This window comes from Pseudonaja textilis, chromosome 1 (assembly GCF_049901715.1).
Source record: "Pseudonaja textilis isolate UNSWEBS1 chromosome 1, rPseTex1.2, whole genome shotgun sequence".
NCBI classification, from domain to species: Eukaryota; Metazoa; Chordata; class Lepidosauria; order Squamata; family Elapidae; genus Pseudonaja; species Pseudonaja textilis.
The window spans coordinates 273,074,041-273,096,238 of NC_141990.1; the positions used below are offsets into that span (position 1 = coordinate 273,074,041).

General features: G+C 35.2%; 1 protein-coding gene across 4 annotated transcripts in view; it reads right to left on the reverse strand.

Annotated features, from left to right (window-relative positions):
* Positions 1–22,198, reverse strand: part of EIF2AK4 (eukaryotic translation initiation factor 2 alpha kinase 4) — a 39,754-nt gene continuing 17,556 nt past the window's right edge. The window contains exons 13-39 of one of the 4 annotated variants that reach the window (XR_015741042.1): positions 21,883–21,952; positions 21,500–21,583; positions 20,357–20,479; positions 18,477–18,581; positions 18,063–18,123; positions 17,216–17,295; positions 16,546–16,647; positions 15,749–15,799; positions 14,938–15,174; positions 13,662–13,737; positions 13,134–13,255; positions 12,726–12,775; positions 11,503–11,671; positions 10,843–10,959; positions 8,995–9,060; positions 6,767–6,937; positions 6,155–6,289; positions 5,965–6,072; positions 5,417–5,545; positions 4,270–4,356; positions 3,681–3,793; positions 3,053–3,111; positions 2,593–2,690; positions 2,392–2,460; positions 1,576–1,620; positions 1,167–1,328; positions 1–283 (exon numbers count right to left, since the gene is read on the reverse strand). Coding sequence is in view for 1 of the 4 variants with exons in the window: in XM_026710340.2 (XP_026566125.2) it covers positions 226–283; positions 1,167–1,279; positions 1,576–1,620; positions 2,392–2,460; positions 2,593–2,690; positions 3,053–3,111; positions 3,681–3,793; positions 4,270–4,356; positions 5,417–5,545; positions 5,965–6,072; positions 6,155–6,289; positions 6,767–6,937; positions 8,995–9,060; positions 10,843–10,959; positions 11,503–11,671; positions 12,726–12,775; positions 13,134–13,255; positions 13,662–13,737; positions 14,938–15,174; positions 15,749–15,799; positions 16,546–16,647; positions 17,216–17,295; positions 18,063–18,123; positions 18,477–18,581; positions 20,357–20,479; positions 21,500–21,583; positions 21,883–21,952 (2,698 nt within the window). In the remaining 3 variants the exon portion in view is untranslated. The remainder of the gene's footprint in view (positions 284–1,166; positions 1,329–1,575; positions 1,621–2,391; positions 2,461–2,592; positions 2,691–3,052; positions 3,112–3,680; positions 3,794–4,269; positions 4,357–5,416; positions 5,546–5,964; positions 6,073–6,154; positions 6,290–6,766; positions 6,938–8,994; positions 9,061–10,842; positions 10,960–11,502; positions 11,672–12,725; positions 12,776–13,133; positions 13,256–13,661; positions 13,738–14,937; positions 15,175–15,748; positions 15,800–16,545; positions 16,648–17,215; positions 17,296–18,062; positions 18,124–18,476; positions 18,582–20,356; positions 20,480–21,499; positions 21,584–21,882; positions 21,953–22,198) is intronic. The other 3 variants (XM_026710340.2, XR_015741043.1, XR_015741044.1) reach the window with 3 other exon arrangements.

Sequence of the window (22,198 nt, forward strand, 5' to 3'; positions counted from 1 at the left end):
TACCAGAACATTATTTTATTTTGAAAAAGATATGTACAATATATTTTGAAAACATTTACACCTTTAAAGATGCCAATCTATGGCACATGAGCTCAACATAATATTTAAAAAGGCAGCGATTGTTCAAGGAGTGATTGGGGAATCAGCAGTAACGAAGTGCAAGTTCATAATTGGGAGCACACATTTTGTCCCACTCATTATCCTGACTTTAATCCTGACTTATAACTAGAACAGGATTTTGTAGTAGTCATCTTTGTAACTGTAGAGAACAAGGACAGGTACTCTGCAAGAAATAAACAGGAAGAAAGTTGAGAAAACTTAAGTCAATTTTGGTAAAAGATGCTATTGTATTTCAAATTTGTGTTAGGCTTCCTCATCAAGAAACCAAATAAATTTGTCAAACAGCTATTGGACAAATTTATCTTTATTCTACAAGATCTTCTATCCCAACTGAAATCATAATGCCGTATGATTCAGGACTTCACATTATAATGGTCCAAGATTGCAATTGCTTTACTGAATCTCACAAAGGGAGAATTTAGTGGCCTTTTAACACTAGAGTCTAATGTCAGTCTTTGATACTATAGAACTCTCGCAATGTTTATACCAGGGGTGTCAAACTGGAGGCCCGTGGGATGGATGTGTCACGCACAGGCCATGCCCATCCCAGCTCTGCGAATGGGAAAAATGTCACAAAATGTCATGTGATTCAACATGAGAGTCTTATACTATATTGCTAGTGTCAGGATTCTGGCAGTTACTCCAATTAAATCATGAGCCTCAAGCCACACTCCCAAAACTAAAAAAGATTTGAAGGTAACATTCTACGTCTGGCATTTACCTGGGCATAGCCAACTCTGAGATACATAATTCACTGTCACCCTTCATCCTGCTTCCCCACCCCCACCCCTCTGGGTATATCATCCAACAAAAAAAGTCCATAGCCAAGAGTCATCAATTATGCTCTCCAATTAGATTTTTGCATGGCAGAAGCTTCAGTCATCTAATCAGTGTTTGAAGAAAATATGAATGGAATGTACTTTCGTTTCCACACTGCCGCCTGCTCTTTGAAACTCCCCCCCGCCCCTTTTCTGTTGTCAACTATAAAACATTGTATATACAAAACGTTTTATGAGTTGACAGCTAGTATGCCTAGGAATACTTACTTTTTTTCAATTTTGATGGTATAGATTTCATCACAAACTTGTTTAATATATCTTTGCTTCGGTAATCGAGACATCAATTGTTTCACAGTTGTATAGAAAGATTGGTCATCAAACTGAGAAGATGGAAAATATTGAAACCAATTTCTTAGTCTGAAACAGGGACTGTGAAAAAAGTAATGCTGAGAACATCAGGATGCTTTTATTATATATTTTGGGGGTGTAAATAGAAATTATAACCTTTGATTTCTTGGAAAAACAACTTATAAAAATGGGGACATTAAATTTCTTCTATGCCGGAATGAGATTTTGCTTACTGTATACAATAAATGTTCAACTTTATTTAAGCTTTTAAAAAAATTCATTAATTAAATCCACAAGTAAAGGCCAGTAACTTAATTCCTAGGTTTACCTCTAATGATAAGAAGTGTATTATAGTTTCCTTTGGTAGATCAACCTGAAAAAAAACAACACTGAATCATTATGATAACATAAATTCTGAGTTAGAGTTACATTTGTTTCATTTAGTCCATGTTAAATTGGATATTGCATAAGGCTAGATCTATAAGGCATCCAAATTTTGGACTCCTTATCAGCACAAAAATTAATTAAATATCCTCAAGCTCTACTCATTCGCTGCAAGAAAGAATAAAAACATCAGAAGCTCTGATCTGTAGTCATACAGATTCATATTCATACCAGATTCTGATGACCAATAAACAAATTCCCAAATCCCAACCAGAACTGAGCTTGAAACTCTAAACTCTGACATTACAGGGATTCTAAAAGAGGTTTTGGATTCCCTTCAGAATATTCTGGCCCAGGCTTAGTTAAGAAATTAATAGGTCAATTAAGTCCCTAATATGGAGTCACTCCTTTCCCATACTCAATGCTCCACATGCCCATTATTGCCTTTTGTTGCGGGAAAGTTACAAGAGGCAATCATTTAAAGGTTTTAGAAAGACTCAGGACAAAGAATTTCAATGGATTTCATATAAATGAAAAGGAAATTTACCATCAATGAAACAAACTGATTCCTGGAAATTACATCTGTACCTCTGATACGGCTTTAAATAGAGAGCTGTATGCAATGACATTTCATTTTAATGTATGCCGATTAGTGTATATTCAAAGTGACAATATTATTCTAAGTTCTAGTTACTTATCCAGTTTCTTATCCAGTTATTAGATACAATTGGTTTGTTGTAAAAAAAGCAAAGTAACTTACTGCTAAAATTTCAACTTCACTCAGCTTCAACGGGAAATTAGTAAAGCAAGCTTGTAGTTTGGTTTGTACCTGGAAGTCACATTGGATAAAAATAATTAACAAACGTAGTCACACAGAGAAGGTTTTATTTTTATATTAAGCAAATATACCTGTTAACTATTCTTAATGCAAAAGTGACATGCAGGGATACATCTATAATACCTGAGCTTCATAACGTCGTTTGACACTTGTTGACAACTTCTCTGGTGGAATAATGCACACATTTGGTATTACTACTGTTCCGTGTGATTCAGACAAACCTGAAATGCAGATTTAGTTAAAAGTTTCATTTGTCATAGGTGCGCACTAGAACTAAGACTATAAAAAGTTTTGTTTGAAAATCTGTCTGTATCCTCATTCAGATTTTCAATGTTGGACCATTCACAAGTTATTGTTATTATTGTTATTCCCTTCCTTTTAAACTACCCCATCCCACTCCACATATCTTGTATGATAAAAGGTCCCATTTGAATGCTAAGCAAAATAATATAGTTATGCGTTCATTTATTTCCTTCATTCTATTTAACCACCTTGGAGGAGGACTGCTTTCCCATTTTAATCTCCACCTCTGCTACATAAATAACAAGATTTCTGAAAATACAACGCACTAGTCATTACATACCTGAATTACTGGAAAATGATCCTTTTAGATTTTGTGTTGTGACATTATCAGAAATTTCTCTAAAACAGGATTCAGAAATCAAAGTTTATTATTCAGTACTGTTTTCAAAATAAAAGATTAGGATAGAAATTGATGTTTTATTAGTAATTGAAAGCATTTGTACATTTATTTGTAAACTACCAAGAACTGCTAGGTAGTGGTAAACATATAATAAATAGATTGCTTTTCAGCATATATTCATTCAGTATCTTTGTAACATTCACAGAGTTGGATCCAGACTTAATCCTTTGTTGATGAAGTCATTTTTCAGCATTTTCCAGCCCTATTGTTTCAAAAGACCTCTCAAGCCTTGTACTTTATGGAAGTTTGGAACCAATTCAGTGCATATTACAATAAATAATTTGAATTCCATCCAATATTTATACAGGGAAGATATTTGTTTCCCAAGCTTACAGCCCCAACTTTTACAACATTTCAGTTTAAGGCATATTACAATAAAGCCAAATCACTGTATGATGCATTATTTATAGTCTTTGAGGTGAATCACTGCAAAAGCACTTTGTTTATGGTATTTCATTTTCCTCCTGCAAATAATCTTTAATCTTCAAATTATAGTACTTGTTGCTACCTGCTATTTCTTTCATCATAGAATTTGGTCCTCAATTTCTGGGCCAGATGATCTACTACATCAGATTCCAAGATTCTTTTTTCTGTCTGCCTTTCCCTTTCAAAAGATTTTACCTGCAAAATAGCCCCACAAAGCGTTTTAGCCTTTATACTGCGAAATGTAAAGAACGAATTATCAGATTTAAATCAGAAATGGATGAGATGCAAGTAAAGACCTCTTAAAAAAAAACCAGCAGCCTTAGGGAATGAAACTAGCACTGACTGGTAAGACAAGGCCTTTGCAAAACCTTTCTTCATAGCTGATATCTGCTCCAGTTATATTCATACAAAACTTTCAAATAGGCATGAAAGCTGGCTGGGTGACTTTGGGCCAGTCACTCTTTCTCAGCCCAACTTGCCTCAAGGATTTACGTTGTAGGGGAAATAGGAAGAAGGAGAATTAGACACAATCTCCTTGGGTTATTTATATAAATAAAGGTGGCATGAAATTCTGGTAAATAAATAAATATACTGACAGAGTATATTTATTTATTTATTTACTGGACAGAGATAAGAAAGGAATTATGGCATGATGCCACCTTCACACTTACTTTAACGTGATTTCCTTCTTTATCATAAATGAGGGCCACATAGGTGATTCCAGAACATCTGCAATACTCCTGCAATTCTTCCTGGGACTACCACATAAAAAAAAAAGGAATACAATTACTTTTAAATAGTTAAAGGGTTTTCTTCCCCACAAAGACATTTGAGTAGTACTTGTCAACTGAACAGAAATAGATTCAAATCTCTTTCTATTTAATAGCTTTCTTAAGGCTAATCATTATCTTATCAACTGACCTATCTTTTTTCTAAATGTATATACTAATATAATCTTCAAGGACCGCCAGTGCCTTGCATTGAAATATTAAAAATAAAAAGGAATTCAAAATATTAAATACGTAGTCATATAAATATTAGTATAATATATTAAAATAATTAAACTGACCCATTATAAAACAGTGCAATGAACAATACAAATAAATTTTATATGATTGATATGGAACTAATTCCATGGAAAAGGAAAGAATAAAAATGATAATTTATCTAATAGTCCAACTAAGTACTCATACAATAAACACCAATAAACCAATAAACTGTTTTGATTCAATGTGAAAGATATAATGCAAATAATGAAACAAATAACGCTAGAAAATAAAGATCTTTACACTGAATTCAATAGATTCTATTAGCACATCCAGGTTCATTATTAATTAATATTTATGGAAAGCTACTTTATAATATCAAAATACACTAAGCATTTCTTTTGTTCCAATGTACCACACATCAACGGGAGGTTCTAACTGCAAAACTGAGATGTTCTCCAGAGCCCCACAGTTTCCAACAGGAGGCAGGTTGATTACAGTCTTGTTTAATGCTCTTTTAAAGACCCTTTACTCTAGAGCAAGTACTCGGAGCTGTGGTAAGCCTGTAGGATGTCAGACATTTAAAAAAATCCTTACAAAATTTCCAACACCTTGTAATAATAGACCAATCTGTGACTGGTTGTTTTCAAAGGCACAGACAAGAAGTTCACAGGTGAATTTTCTTGTAGTTGAATTTTTCCTCCTTTAATGATAACCCCAAATCTTCTTTAACTTAGCTTTGCTTACTGTTCTATTCCTGATGTGCTTGGAAAAAGGAATGCATATAAGCTCAGAAACAACAATAATGAACATGTAATAAATGACAACTTACCTGAGACCAGTCATACATAATTTCAGCTGCAATTCCTGCAGCCCAGAGCTTCTGAACAACATTTATGGCTCTTTCCATTGACTTTTGGCCAACACTAACAACTAACAAATCACAAGAGCTCACTGTAAACTAGAAGAAAAAAGAAATGGAAACCAGGATGTTACTTAATTGGATATGGATTGTTCTGAAATCACTTAAACTAGAAAGACAGGCAATGTTGTTCTAAGGTTAAGATATTCTTGGTCACTTAATATGATTCATATTACAATTATGATCATGTTTTTTGGGATGCACGAGACCCTCCTAAATAACATCTTGGCTCTTCTGAAGAGATATATTAAGCAATTTGAAGTTACCATATCTGCCCTGTCCTCTTTTATTTGTAATTGCAATTAGGTACAATTACCTACAATTAGGTAATGGAAATAGTAATGTCAATTTGAAACTGTGTTATCTCTTTTCATTATTTAGATTGCTCGAGAAGGATCTCTATTTCCTATCCTTTATGGAGTCTACCTGAAATATGCAAAGTAGAAAGACAAACATACTGGTTCTTCCATATTCAAAACTGTGGAACTTATTCTGTCCACAGCAATGCTGACTCCAACAGCTGAAGGAACCAGACCAACTGCATCTGGGCCTCTAAACTGTGAAATCTGCAGAAACCAGAAAAAAAATATATGCTAGAAAATGATCAGTCTTTTCTTATGCCCAATAAGACAAATTTGTACCACTTACCATATGATCATATCTACCTCCAGCAGCAAGAATGTCAGTAACTATTCTTTGTCTTCTTTTAATGTATGCAATAAACTGAAATATAATCCCATTGTGCTGCTGTATTTTATAAACCAAGCCCAAATTTATGGATATCTGTAAGAGAAATTTCTTATCTCATCATTTTAATTACACCTCAGAGGTGGATAAGCCTGAAGTTACATGTGAGCTGCAGGGACCCATTTTCAACCTCCCGAAATTCCTAGAGTGAGCTAAGCTAAATTTTTTGGATACACCATTTATTTTTCTGTGAAGTTTCAGGCACCAATGTTGAGATTGTAGCTACCATTTTGACTTTTTTGACTGGCCCAGCTATAAACACCCCTATGAGGTAAACGAAGGACATCTCCTTTGCAATGATATATTTACTGACCCTTAAATAGAATCAAATAATGTCGCTAAATCTGCAACCTGCTTATTTTTTGTAAAATAATACTGCCTCTTTCAAGCTTCCAACTTATACCATGCAAAATTTTACACCCAGGTCCCTCTTTCTCTATGATGTTTGAATATTCTTTATACAGCTGACTGACCTAACCCTATTAATGATACAATTCACTTTGCTTTACAAACCTGGAATTTTATGCCAAGCTTTTTTAACAGACCCACTGTTTCCTCCAGATCTTTCATGCCAAGTTTCACCAATGAGGCAACTGCTGTCTTTTGCTTCACCATAGTATTCAACAATGGGGTTAGATCTTGCAACTCCCCCTTTTGCTCGATAAATCTGTAAAGCCGAACAAGCTGAAAAGAAACATAAATATGAACGGCTGCATGCTGGCGTTCTGAACTAAAGGTGCAAAAGCTAGCTTTATATCCAGTTTAATTTCTGTATTATTTAACTTCCTTGACCTCACTTTTTTTTAAAAAAAACCTATGAAATATACCCTACATTCCTTGACAGTTCATTTAGTGACCATCCAAAAAAATACAATGGCACTGAAAAAAGTTCCGTATGACCATTTTTTACACTTAGGACAGCTGTTGCATCACCATGATCATGTGATCAAAATTCAGACACTTGGCAATTGACTCATATTTGTGGTGGCTGCTGTGTCCCAGGATCATGTGATCACTTTTTGCAATCTTCTGACGAGCATTGGCTTTAGTAGTTAACTAGATAACCCATGATTTATTGGCCATTCTTTCAATGGGAAAGCCAGATTTACTTAACAAGCATGCCATTACTTTTACAACTCACTCAGCAACTGTGGCCAGAAAGGTCATAAAATGGGGCAAAATTCACTTAACAACTTACAAGTGGTTGCAAGTTGAGGACTACTGAGTAATTCAAAGCAAACCATTGGAAAGACTCTTCTATCCTCCTCATCCCTTTTTGTAAAATAGCTGGTAGGAGAGGATGTGGTGAGATGAGGCAGTAAATTTATGAAATAAGCAGGTACACAATCTTGTACTAATCTAATGAACTACTTGATTTATTTGTTCACACAAAACAACTATGTATTCTTTCTGCACTCTGCCCAGAAGTGCTGTGCCTCATCTGATGATGGAGAAAAATAGAAAGAAAAAGTTAACCATGTTTTCAGACAAATAGGACTATTTGACAACTTAACTTTTTGATACTGTGTATGTAAGACAAAAAAATGAAAACAATGGGTTTAATAATTAACTAGATAACCCACTTGTTAGGGAATTCTTTCAGAGGTACTGTATTTCTTTACTAGATTCCTCGATGCCTTCAACAAAGACAGAATTTATACTATACTATCTTCGCTGCATATGTTGGGATACTTCAGAAATGTATCTGGACCTTAAAAGTAGTCCAGGTTGAATTGTACAACACAATCAATCATCAGCAAAGAAAACGTATCATGTCATGAACTGTTTATGGTAATTGTAATGTTTACAATTATAAAATGTTTCACAAAATTTACTGGATTTGAATTCCATGGGAGCAGTGGTAGAATTCAATTTTTTTTACTACCGGTTCTGTGGGTGTGGCTTATTTGGTGGGTGTGGCTTGATGGTCATGTGACTGGGTGGGTGTTTCTCTCCCTTCCTTTCTTTCTTGTTTTCTTTCTTGTTTTCTTTCTTTCTTTCTTTCTTTCTTCTCTCTCTCTCTCTCTCTCACGCAGACACACACACCCGTCAGCCTTCATTCCCTCTCGCTCCAGGCACTTGACTCACAAGGGGAAGTGAATCCAACATTAGAGAAGTTCTGCAGGTAAACAGACTTGCTTTTGCAGCTCCTGCAAACTTCCCCATGGCTGGATTTCCCCCCTCTCCCCCAGTGTTCTTTCCTTCTCGCTCCAGACACTTTACTCACAAGGGGAAGCAATACTTCTAGTGTCCATGAAGAATCCAGCCTTGGAACAGTTCTGCAGGTTAACGGACCGCTGCTCCACCCAGTCACGTGTTTTCAAGTGGCTGCTTGAAAATGCATGGCTAGGGTAGGGGAATAGTCCTCCTTTAAACTGGGGCAGCGAGCATTGGGTGGGCGGGGCAAATGAATGGAAACTGGGTGACCGGGTTGGGGGCGTGGCCAGTTAGATGTTGCTACCGGTTCGGCACCTCACGCCAAATTCTTGCTACCGGTTCACCCGAGTAGGTGCGAACCGGCTGAATAGCACCTCTGCATGGGAGACATGGGTCTCAGATTTTGAACACATTCTGTAAATTAGCCCATTTAAGGTACCTTGGTTTAAAAATTGTTACTGTATTATGAACCATTTTGCCCAGTTAAAAGTTTACAGGAATGAGAGTGTATAGACTAATCAAAGAAAGATTGCAGGACTGATGAATGGAATATAAACAATAAAGTTAAATTTCAAATTTCTTACATTGTTTGATGAAAGAGAAAGATTGCAGAACTTGGCCTCTACTTCTCTTTTAGTTAGCTTTTCAGTCTGCAATAAAACAAATAATTGTAACAGATTAGTTGATATTTCTTTATCCCTGATTTAAAAAAAATATCCTGCAAATGTTAAAAGTGGTTTCCATTCTAACACCTACCTGTTCAGCAATTACAGGCTAATCATTAATGAAATTATAGGTAAATATGGTTAATGCTACTAATTACCATAAATTTCATTTCATGTAAGATCTGCCAACTTTATCTTGACTTTGGGGGAATGACTAAATACTATGATGCCACTTTAAAAATGAACATATCACTATTTATAAGAGAATGAGTGCATGTTCTAGTGTTTACTGCAGTGAAAGAAACATAGTACAAACACAAGCAACCTATGTCTGGGGTCTGCTCAGCAGTGGACATGTCAGGATCTAGGAATCCCCAAAAACAGTACCCTCTGCAGGGCCAAACACAGTTCTGGATGCATCACCCTACTTCTAGTTCTTCTTTTATTCTCCCTATATCCTCAACCATCTCTTATTATTCTTTCTGGCACCAAATCCACCTTATGAGATGGTTGCACTAACATGTCTTTCATCCCTTTCCTTTCACTGTTAAGGATTTTGAAAGCTACAGAACAAAGAAGTAATATGCAATATTTCCATTTCTCCTGTAGTAAAGACAAAGGTAAGGAGAGGTCCCCTACTCTCTTTTAAAATCTTACAGCATAAGCATCCAATGTATGGAGTTGAATCTCCAGCCATTGCTAAGTTTAGCAGCACTACAGTTTTTTAGTTGGCTCATGACAAGTAGAATGCTTGCACCATTGCCTAATTGCAACTGAAATATTTTACTTAGCATCCAACATGGTTGTTCTAATGCAACTTAAAATCTTTCTCTTAGAATGCACCATGAAACGATGGATGCTTGATCCAGATTTTTCAAAGTTTGCCCTTCAAACTTTTGTCCCCCTTTTTGTTTTGCTTTGTTTTTTATTCCCTTCCTACATGTCTTGAGCTACAAAAATCTAAACAGTAATAGATGGCAATAAACAGATAGATGTTTCTGTATCTCTTTGCTGTCATTTAATGGGTATTCAGATTTTTAAGTCCAGTTGTAAGGCAGGACTTGGAGGCAGCCAAAGTGCAGGCCGACTGGGCTGTTCTTCGAAGAGTCTATGTGGTGGTGAGGCTGAAGATATGGGCAAGAAAGATTAGAGAAGGCAAAATAAATACTGCAGCTGCACCTTGAGGTAACTTTCCAAGCACTTTCCTTTTATTTACAGAGAAGCTAATGCTGCCATGACCAGCTACTTAAATTATTTTTGTATGTATGGGGAGGAAAATAAATATAAAAAATTGTCCATAGAGGGGAGAGAAAGTGTATGTGTATTCAAAGACAGTATGTATTGGTTTCATTACGGAGTACTCATTTTTTACTGCTGTAGAGGCTTTGAAGTGCAGTTCACTATAAAAAAGTAAACCTTTGCTCTCTTTTTTTTGTCATAGCTTTCTGGGGTCACTGTCCTAAAGCATGGGTGTCAAAACTCCTCACGTCATGTTGCCGTCATGTGATGTTTCACGACATTTTTCCTATTTGCAGAGATGGGGTGGGTATGGCCTACGCGTGATGCATCCAGCCCACGGGTCGCCAGTTTGACACCCCTGTCCTAAAGGATATTTTAATGGACAGACATTTTTTTTTCATCTTTTAGTGAATAGCTACTCTTCCCGCTCTTTTTCAACATCCTTCCGTCAGTGACAGAGGTACCCTACCAGCGTATCCTGTAATCCATAACATAAAAATGCAATTCAAGAACAACGTAATGCCTTACCACAGCATCGTACAGGATTGTGTAAACTTGATTGAGCTTATCTTCAGGGATCCCACAATGCAAAAGGATTGCTTTCAGCAAGGCAGTATGATTTAAGTAGATACTATAGTTTCTTTCCTAACAAACACAAATTAATTTCAGTTGCATTTCCATTACTTTTTCATGAAAACTAAACTTAAATTTCAGTATCCAGCCTATCTTCTCCTATCCCACTTCTTTGTGCGCTATATCACAACTGAGACTACCTACACTAAGAGAATCTTACTTGACAATGAATTTAATTCCTAAATGAAGAATCTGAAGACCCGTGGACCCACAGAGGCTCTTATGGAATAGAAGCTTCCTTCTTAACAATATTCCGGGATAACACAAATCTTCTGAATTGGATTTGATTAATGTATTAGATTTAATTCAATTTAACTGAATTTCATTAATGAATTAGATTTAATCCAATTGCACTGGATTTCGTTAATGAAAAATATTCTGCTATGACTGGATATGTCATTAAAGCATCTACTCAGAATAAGAACAGAGAAGGAACTAGGTCATATGTCTACTAGTCTTCTTAGCAAGTAGGAGGAGTTAAATCCCGGATTCTCAGTGAAGAAAATAATATTGACCCTATACCTTTTGGAAAGGACATGGCAGAAAAACACCTACTTGCAGCACTGGAAATTCCTGGATTATTTCACAGATTGTATAGATTGTTTCTGCAATAGGTAAAAAACTATTTCCAGTAGGTGTGATTATATCAAATGCACATTCTAAGAGTTCTCTTGGATGACAACGATCTAATTTCCGAGGCCTGAAAACTCGCTCAATGCAGTATCTGAAGAGATAAATGTTTGCAGATGAAACACAGGAAACCATCAGAAGTGCTAGTATATATTAATCAATCTATCCAGTTTTATCTTCTCCCATTGGCCATGATTTCCAAAAGCATATTTCTCATTGTTTAGACCTCTTAAGTTACACTCCTGTAATTCCCCTATATTTGGGGACATGATTTAATTATCAAAATTGGCTGCAAATTTATGCAGCTTGGCTCTCAACAATTCTGGATGGTTTACAAGAAGGCTATTACAAAAACATCAATTTTAAAAAAGAAGATAAAAGGTAAGATTGGCAGAAAGGATGAGTATGAAGCGAAGGTTCTCCCCCTCCCTCACAAAAAGCCTGAGCAAAGAGCTAGGTTTTCATGGCCCTTCTAAACAACAGCAAAGCAGGGGGTCACCTGGAAGAACTCATTCCAAAAACTTCATTCCATGTGCTGCTACAGAGAAAGTGTGTTTCTGGGACCCCAGTAGATGACATAGTTTAACTGAAGGATCCTGGAGTACACCAACCACGTAAGATCAAATAAGTCAGATAGATACTATGGGAGACAGGTAGCCACGGAATTAATCAGTCCTATGCCATGTATGTTACAGGTAACGATCAGCATCTTGAATCATGGTCAGAAGCAAACAGACAACCAATTGAGGTGGCTCTCATTGCCTGCATCACCAGTTGAAGTTTCTGGGTGGTACGGCCTAAGTAAACTATACTGCAGTTTTCAAGCCATGAGGTAACCAGGCATGAGTAACTATCTGAAGGGTGCACTATGACAATGAATGATGGGGATTGTGCTCCAATATACCTAAGGTGCATTATGTTGGGAATGGTTGCTTCAAGGCCCTAAAAAAGGATTTTTCTGAGATATATTACTGGAGATTTCTTTTAACTGCAGATGCCAGGAAGTTCCATTTGAAACATACGGTTTTCAATAAACTTTGGTCCCTCTTCTAAGTCAGCTTTATTTTACAGAAGTACAATCCATAAACATTCCATCTTTGTCCAGTTTTGAAAACAATAAATATATATACCTGGGAGATTTCTCTTACCTTTTCAAATTTGTTATATTATTTCTAGCTATAAATCTTGCAAATGGAATCTGAAAGGAGGTATAAAAGCAGGTTATAAACTTGAAAAAAAATCAGTATAAAGCAAAGTATCGTTTTCATGGTTAAACAGCAGCAATCTTTAAGTGAAAATATAGTTTATAATATAAAGAAACCAAGATGTTTTACTATGAATGTAAACTTATCTTCCTATCAAACACGGAATTATACTGACACTTCTTTTCTTCCTTCCCAATGTCCTTGGGAAAGCTCTTTAAACCAGTTTCTTATCCACAGTAGTTGATTTGGCGATACTGCCTGAGAACTACAGAAGCTGTACTCCTTAAGAAATCCGGAGGCTAGACTAGGCAAGGATGGTCCAAGATCCTTAAAGATGATAATCCTACTCACTCTGAGATCATAAGGAAGCATCACCAGCATTCCACTGTGGTCCATCAAATATGAAGCTTCATTGTGCTCATACAGTTTTCTATTCCTAGGCATCAGCAGGGGAGTGTGCATCTTGACAGCCCCTGTGCAAAAATGATAACTATTAAAATTCCACAGAACAAATATAATTTTTTTTAAAGAAATGGTTTCATAAACCTTAACTTTCTCATTCTCACTTAACATTCTCATTCTCATTTTCAAATAAAGTATGTGTTTATGACTTATTTCAAGTAGAGACATTTGAACTTCTGTGCATATTTATTCATTCAATGTTTCAATAAATGTAATTATCTGATAGGTGAATACTCTTACCTAGTAGTCATATACTGTAAATATAGTACCGAATATGTCTGACATTAATTCAAGAACAAGGTATGAAGAGTACAGAAGTACAGTATCTATTTGTGCTGTTAGAATAATAATGCTGCATACCTTTCTTATCAAAATATCTCAATCTAATTCAAGAATATTCGATATAAGCATACATACCATGTCTTTTAAATATTCGGCTAATTGTCTCACACACATGTTGTTGAATCTTGGTCGACCAAACTGAAAAGCTACCCTAAAATTAACAGTGATCAGAAGTAAGCAATGCATTTTCCTCTTCAGTTACAAAAATACAGTGTGCATCTGGACCATGAGCAGATGGTTTATATTCATTCAGCTTAATATACTTTACTAATTAGCAAATATGTTTTCAGTAAATATTTGCAGTTTCAAATTATCAAATGAGTTTTCTATTCCCCAAAAGGGAGAATTAAGTAATGTGTATTTGTTTCTTTCACTTCATTAGCCTTTGAGAATTTATATGCTTGAAATCTGGTTCTCATGCCTGCAATTTACTCCCATATTCCACCTCAGCTCACAAATTAATACAGATGACTTTGGAAACACTGCCTGACTGGGCACTTCAGTGCTTACATTTTATTTGCACACATTAAACTGAGTTTCTCCTGGTCTGCAGGAAATAGATCCTAGGATTTTTATTATCTTTTTTGTTTTTTTAAACATGTAATATGTTTTTGCAATGAATGTGTACCATGTCTTGATTTTTTAAAAAAGCTATTGCCTATAATAATGGGCAGTATGTTTAAATATACCTCAGAAATTCTGCCTTGAAAGGACTCAGATTGAAAAGAAAGCACCTACTGTATGTGAGTTGGGCAGCATAGAAGTTTAATACATTATTATTAAGCAATAATAAATCAGATTGGCCACAACTTTGTCAATGTTCTGTAAGGCTTAAAGACTGGCTTGTCACTAGGCCTAAGATGGGGTTGAGCATTGGCTACGTTAATTGTTATGGATGAGTCTGTTTTTACTCTGGCTATTGTTGTATGTGTTTTTTTCTCCCTTTTTAATATTTCTAACATGATTAAGAGTCATTAATTTGGGATGGGCAGCCCTATAAATTGATTAATAAAATAAAATTATTATTATGGCTTCAAAAGTAAATATCACTACCAATTAAAAGAGCTTCTAAGACATAATGGGAAGCCACAGAGCAGCAACCAAAACAACCACTAATACCTTCTTCCCCTGCCAATTTTAATACTATGTGTATGAAAGTACTACACTGGAAGCATTAGAAGTAGTCAAAGCAATATTTCCCAATGTTTTTCACCTTTCTTCCCCATTAGTTTTCTCCCCGCTTTTCCCCTTCTGTTTGTGGTTTCTTGTTCCGTTATTTTAAAAGCAATAATATAAGATTCCAATCATATCTAAGTTGCTGTTTCTTTTCAATGCAGACTTACGAACACACCTTGAGGATATCACTGTCATAGGTATAATCTATTGCGGGAGAAATGCGCTGGGAGAATATTTGGCCCATCATGGTCCGATATGCTTTTCCGTCCACATTTGCTAAAGTATGATGAAGGACTTCATGAAGTTCAGACTCTTCCAACTGAGGAGGTGGAAGATGTTCACTTTTTAAGAGCTCCATAGCAGTTGGTCGTTTTGAAGGATCATGGTTTAATAGCCAAGCAATCACCAGTTTCTAGAAAGCCAAAATATATATAGTGACATTTTAAATTTGTAAATCGAAGAGTTTTCTTTCTAACTTCTATCTTTAGATATGTCTTCCTAGTTACACACAATCAATTATATCATATTTGCAGCTGATGTCAGAAAATACAAAAATATTGAACAACCCTTCAGCCATGCTAATAAAATCTGTAAACTGTATAATACTTGAGCCATTTTTGAAAAACATTACTTCAGTATTACTTTCTAAACATTATTTTGCTTCAAGGAACTAGATATGTATTATTAAATCCTAATAGGGCAAACAGATATTGATTATTTATTATTAACTGTCAATAAAGAAAAATATTTCTAGCTCAGGGTTGACATGAGAGGTCCTTGGTGCTCTCTGAGCTTGGTTGTTTTCTTGCAGATGTTTCATTACCCAAGCTAGGTAATATCATCAGTGACTATCACTGATAATGTTACTTACTTTGGATAATGAAACCGCTGTAACAGAAACAGATACCACCCAGAGTTGCTCTGGCAGTGAGATTAAACCGTTAACACACAATGTAATAATTACTTTTTTAAAAAAAATTGAATACCTGTTTTACATTTTTCACTTCATCGAAGTCTTCTGGAAATTCAATAGATGGCTGAAAAATAAAATACATTAGATTCATCTTAAAAGTTGTATGTATCAAAATGAAAATAACTTTGTCATTTAGAATTATGGAGGGTAGCCTTTCCCAACCTAATGACTTTCAGGAGAATTAGACGTCAATTTTTTTAGTTCCCATATAGCTGCTTCCATCCATGTCCATACATACACGCATACCCAGCTACGTTGTCCATATAGGCACAGCAATGAAGCAGCTAAGTATCCCTTGCAAAAGATGTGGCTGCTTAAATAGTCCAAAGAAAAATTCTTCATTTAAGCTAAAATGTTTTGACACACTTCTTATTAATGCTTTGCTCTGCCCTGATACAGGCAGTCCTTGAATTACAACCAGAATTGAGACCAGAATTACCATCGCTAAGTGAGTTAATTGTTAAGCAAATCACACCTGCTTTTATGAACTTTTTTTCCTATGATCATTAAGCGAAGCAACAAGGTTCTTAAATGCATCACATGGCTGTTAACAGAATTTGGCTTCCCCCATTGATTTTAGTTGTCAGAAACCAGTTGGGAAAGTAGCAAATGATGAGCATGTGAGGCTGTAATCATAAATAAATGGCAACTGCCAATCACTCCAATTTTGATCATGTGAAACACACACACACTTGTTAGCAATTAAGTTAGTCTTATATGACCTAGAGCAATTGGCATGGATTTTTTTTAAAAAACTGCCTTATTAAGTAAGTTGTTGCTGGACAAATTATAAATGAAATTTATACATACAAGCCTTAACTGACTGAGAACAAAGATTCTTTCCGATGCAGTAGTCATTGGATGATAGGACATCTCAAAGAATATTATACCCAAGCTGAAGAGGTCCACTTTCTAGAAAAAGAAAACTGGAAGTTAGTACACATTCAAGAAACATGCTGCCATTATACTTTTATATAATACGAAAGTTTGAATTAAACAAAAGATAGTATCCAAATGCTCGGCAAGAGGATAGTGTGCTTAAAAATGTGAATAGTCAATATGTAAAATCAATCCTTTTAAAAAACTTCTACATGATAGCAAATGCCATTTTAAAGGCTTTCCCCTATCAATAATAAAAGGTTATTAAAACTGTTATTGTTTTTATATCCTCTTTTTCTGCCTATAAATCAGTGTTTCTCAAGCCTAACAACTTTAAGAGGTGTGGACTTTTCAATGCCAAGAATTCTGGGAGTTGAAGTCCACACTTCTTAGAGTTGCCAAGATTGAAACACAGTGCTATAAACCATGCAGGGAACTTCAGTAAAGCAAAACCAATTCACAAGAACTCCATGTTGTAATAGAAGTAAATGGCAATCTTTGGCTCTAAGCAAGAAACCTGGATCCAAAAAACCCTCTGTAGATTTCACACGATATCACTGTGGCAATTTCCCTGATAAGAATGTGGGATGGACATTTTTACCTGATTGTATGTAGATTTAGTACTTCCTTGGACTTCTGGACTGACATAAAGAGCAGTGCCAACCATTCCTGTTAAGTTTCCTATTAAAAACCAAAGATTTAATTATTGAACTTTATTAACTGCTTTACTGTCTTCTGAATGTTTAGAAAGTAACTCACATGTTTTACATTATTTTTTATAGCTTGAAAATGCAATCATTTTACAGTGAGTTTGCAAGTATGAAGCCAAGTAGAAGTATTTGCCTAAAATATTTTACCAAATCAGACTTCTTGTATCTCCTTCGCTGTATAATCTGAGCTGTGAATATGCATGTGTGGTTATTATGTGTTATTTTAAAATCCAAGCTTTCAGTATTTATTGAAACTCTTTATATTCCAGGTGTTCACTGTATTTTTATCAATATTATGTACATTATTTTTTTGAAGAGAATCCCTGTTTCATTGCAAAATGGTTAGGGAAGTGTTGAAAAAAAGTCCTTAAGCAGAACTAGACTAAAAGTTAACAAGAAAAGGCAAGAGAGGTTCAAACTGCTAATGTATTCAATGGAGCTGCTGTTGTTCACAACAGAATGCCAGAAACACTAGTTAGAACAAAAAAAATCATAAATATGAACATTTCTTAGTGTTCAAATATGAAAACCATTAATACAGGAAATGGTTGGGTATTATTGGGACTTGCCAGCAACTGACATAAAGTTTCTTAAAAATAAAGCTTGGTCAGCATTTGAAGAACAAATGCTATCCCTGATCCTGCAGTTTGAAACATATTAATTCATTTCAATCTTGGAAATCTGCATTTCAAAACTGTATGTTTAAAAAAGCCGGAAAACATGCTGCTTTATACCTACTCAATGGATCATTTTTAACCACATTTTGCTTGGAAACTTCTTCTTCAGGTTTAGAGTCTACCTAAAAAAGAAAACACACAATATCTGGTTATAGTTCGCACTCTTAGATCTGAATAATAGCTGTGTTGTTTGAAACTGCGTTGTTTGAAAATGTATGCAAATGGCAATGCATTAGACTTCAGTCCCTGTTCAGCTATGAAACTGATTAGCTGGATCTTGAGCTAGTGAGGATACAAATGTGATGTTGACAAGTATGCAAGCCATATGATGCACAGTGTAAGTAGAATTAACATCTCTTGTGAAGATTTATTTATTAGCCATATAAACTAAAATTAAAACATTGCCTTGTTCTATAAATAATAATATATCACAAATTATATATTACAGCATTCACCTTTTCTTATAAACACTTACTGTATTTGCTGGGTGATCTGTTGCCAAACCGAAGTCCCCAATTTTCACATGATCTTCTGAATCTAAAAAAATGTTGACAGGTTTCAGATCTCGGTGAATCATTCCCTTTAATAAAATCAAATAGAGTGATATGAAACAGTGTGTATATGAATCACACCTTAAACAAAATATAACACTGGACCCTCTAGTATGAGTCAGCTCAGCCTTTAAGAGTAGCAGGGCAAACTTCGTTTAGGTTTCTATATGGCATGATGATTATCACAAACGATGATCAAGATGGTAAGAAGATGATGATTATATGGGCACAATTTTTGAAAACTGCCCAGAGTATTATAGCATATGTTATATTTGTTATTATTATTCTTAATGCTACCTGTAAGCCTCCCTGGTAGGATATATATTCTAAAAACAGGATATACTAATAAATATAGCACTAATACCACTAAAAGTTATTGTGAGTTACTGTGGTTAACTCATCCAGTTAAAAACTGGGAGACTGTGAGTTCTAGTTTGGTCTTAAATACAAAGCCAGCTGGGTGAAGTTGGCAAGTCACTCTCTCTCAGCCTTAAGAAGCAATCACTGGCAAGCCTAGCCAAGAAAATTATAGTGTCTAGTCTAGATAGTCACCAGGAGTCAAAAACTGACTTAAAGGTACCGCCCCCTAAAACCGTCTAGTATTACTACTCATAGTATTTTAACAATCCCATAATCCCTTGCAGGGTGGAGTCTGTGCAACTGAATGGAGTTAATGGAGTGATTTAATGGCCGGGTGCCCTTCCTGTCACCAATGGGAAGTTTTGTTCAGCAGATATATTCTCAGTGTGCCCAGAAAAAAAAAAATCTGCCTCTACCTAGAATTGAACTCATAGCCTCCTGATCATGAGGCGAGAGCTCTACCTCTAGGTCATCGCACCACTCGTCTACTATTACTACTACTGTTTATAATTTCATTATTAACAGTAGCATTAGACACAAAGAGATTTCAAAGATATATGTGCATAACTTCAATTCAATATTACTACAATAAAGGTAATACTGCAAACCAGCCAGAGGTAACTAAATAATAAAAACGTTAGAACATGGGGGGAAAACTGGGAATGGATAAAGAAAAATTATATTATAATAGTATTAATAGCAAATCAATAATATCCCAAACTTGGGATATGAACAATAACCTATCTTGTCTGGAATGTTTGGAGAGGCTGTTACCAGGCGGCCTCCAAGGGCCAATTGTGCAGGCAGAATTGGCACTGAAGCTTTACCCTGCAAAATTGCACTGAAGCTGGGTTTAAATCCAAACACTGTTGTTCAAAAATAGCACTTGCTTGAAACAGGGCCTATCTCCCAGAATCACTTGTTTTCAAAGGGGATGTGGAAAGAGAGGAAAATCAGCTAAAACTTGTCCCATTCTATTATATTGTCCATAGCTTCATTAGCTCAATCAGTAGCATCAACATAAGCATGCCCAGAATATTAAATTTAAAAAAAAAACACAAAAAGGTTTTTAAAATATCCCATACAATCTAATTTTACAAGGCTAAGAAAATACAAATACAGCTACAAACAGCAAAATGTGCCAAATTTTGTTGGTACAACCAGGAAGGACACCAGATATACAAAATAGGATTTGGCAGGTTATTTATCTCTGACTAAGGAGATACATCAGTTGGTTAGTCGGGTGGTTAGTCAGGATTTTGCTGGTAAAATCAAACGTATGTTGTCAGATATACTGGGAAGCAAAAATGAAAATCAGATAGCAATGAAATAATTGAGACCTCCCCTGCCTTTATCAAGGCCAGAATATTTTTTTGTTAAATAATTAACTAAAATCTAACAAAGTACAAGAGATGTGCATTTGCTTGGAATGACCATCACTGACCTTTTCATGGATATAAGCTAAACCATCCAATATTTCCCGGAAAAGTCTCCAAAGACGATTGACATCTTGGTATAAACCTTGATCAATGGTATCTCGTAATGTGCTCTTTTCACAATATTCCATCTTTAGAGGCAAGATTAAGGAGGGGAAAAAAAGCTGAAAGCATCTGGGAATGTCATCATAAATATAATTGTTCCTAGATATTCTACCACCCAGATTTTGGGTGATTAACCATTTAAATACTGGAGGCTTCCCCTTTAAAAGAAATTTATTTAAAGAAATGTATTCTGACTGGCTAGATTTAATCCTTTTATGAGGGCAGACAATGGAAAGAGACAAAGAATGAAAACCATAGGTTTGTTTGCCTGAATTTCATTTGCTTAGCTACCTGACTGGAAAAAAAACCCAGTCCTTCAAAGAAATCAATGTCTTTTCACTTTGTTATGCTAAGGAAGAAGTTTATGTGATTCATAAGAATGCTTCTACATACTTATATTGTTTGATCAATTCTAAGGGTGTGTAACACTCAGTCCTTGTAGTCATTACCCTTTTCAAAGGTACACAATATTTGATTAACCCAGGTACAGCAATTTTGAATGTTTCATGGGATGAAGCAAATCTAATATAAAGTGGGTTTTTTTAAAGATCAGCCAAAGCTTTTAACACATGTTCTCTTTGTGGATTATTTCTCACATCAGATGCAATAGGTAGACATGTTCTTCTCCCACAGCAGATGGCAGTATCTGTCTGACCTTAAGAAACTGACAGGATTAATACATGGAGGGGACACAATCAGAAAATCCCAAAGCTTTAAACTAGAGTTGCAAATCCCACAGCAGTAAAGTCCAAATTGAGTAATCAAAATCCCAGCCAAACATCCAAAGTCCATATTGAAAACAACATGCATGCATCTATGTAGTTATTAGGAGCTGAGCTTGAGCTGAGAGAGATTTCACTATTTTAAGCATGCTCTGAAATCATAAATTGTTTGCTTCTAAAACTTGTATGCCTGAAAAAAATATCAGATTTCTTAGATGGCTTCTGATTCTGGATACTGACTATAACATTCCTTCTATCTCAGAAACAATGTTCATTTTATTCTGAATACATATATTCTGGATGTACCAGATGATAATTTCCAACCTGAATATAAAGATGGTGCACAGTCTGAAACACAGATGTTTTGTTTTCTTCACTAGGACTATCTTTTTCCTTGTAGTCTTCATCCTAGATCACAAAAATAGAGAAGTACAATATAAGCCTAATTCTTCACTACATGTATTTAATCAGTCCATAAATCCATAACATTTCTTTCATGTAAAAACAACATTTTATTTGCTAAAATGCCAAATAAACTTGTTTTATTTGTATTTTACCATCCATCATCACAAATGAGTACAAATACTCTTATCAATAAAGCAATTGCAATGTTATTGTGGCTTTTAACTGTGAGCAGAACCATATCACTATCAATCCACAGATTTGAAAGAGGCGGCTTAAAGCTGTATTTTCAATAGAATATTTACCATAATCTGATTTCTACTATTGTCTTCTTCGTGATCAAAAATGATATCACTCTCAGAATCTGCTGCTGGCCTAAACCAAGAAACAAGAGCTTTTAAATATCCAAATCTTTGCAGAAGGTGCTTTTTACCTCACATGTTCCACAGAGATATGCTTAATGGTAATTCATTAGGTTAAAAATTACTCTACTGCTGTGATATTTATAGCTTCCATTTATTAATTTATGAGTTTTTGTTGTTTTAATTACATTGTACACCAGAATAGATATGGCCTATTTAATTAAATGCAATGTATAATTATATAAAAATATCTCATCTC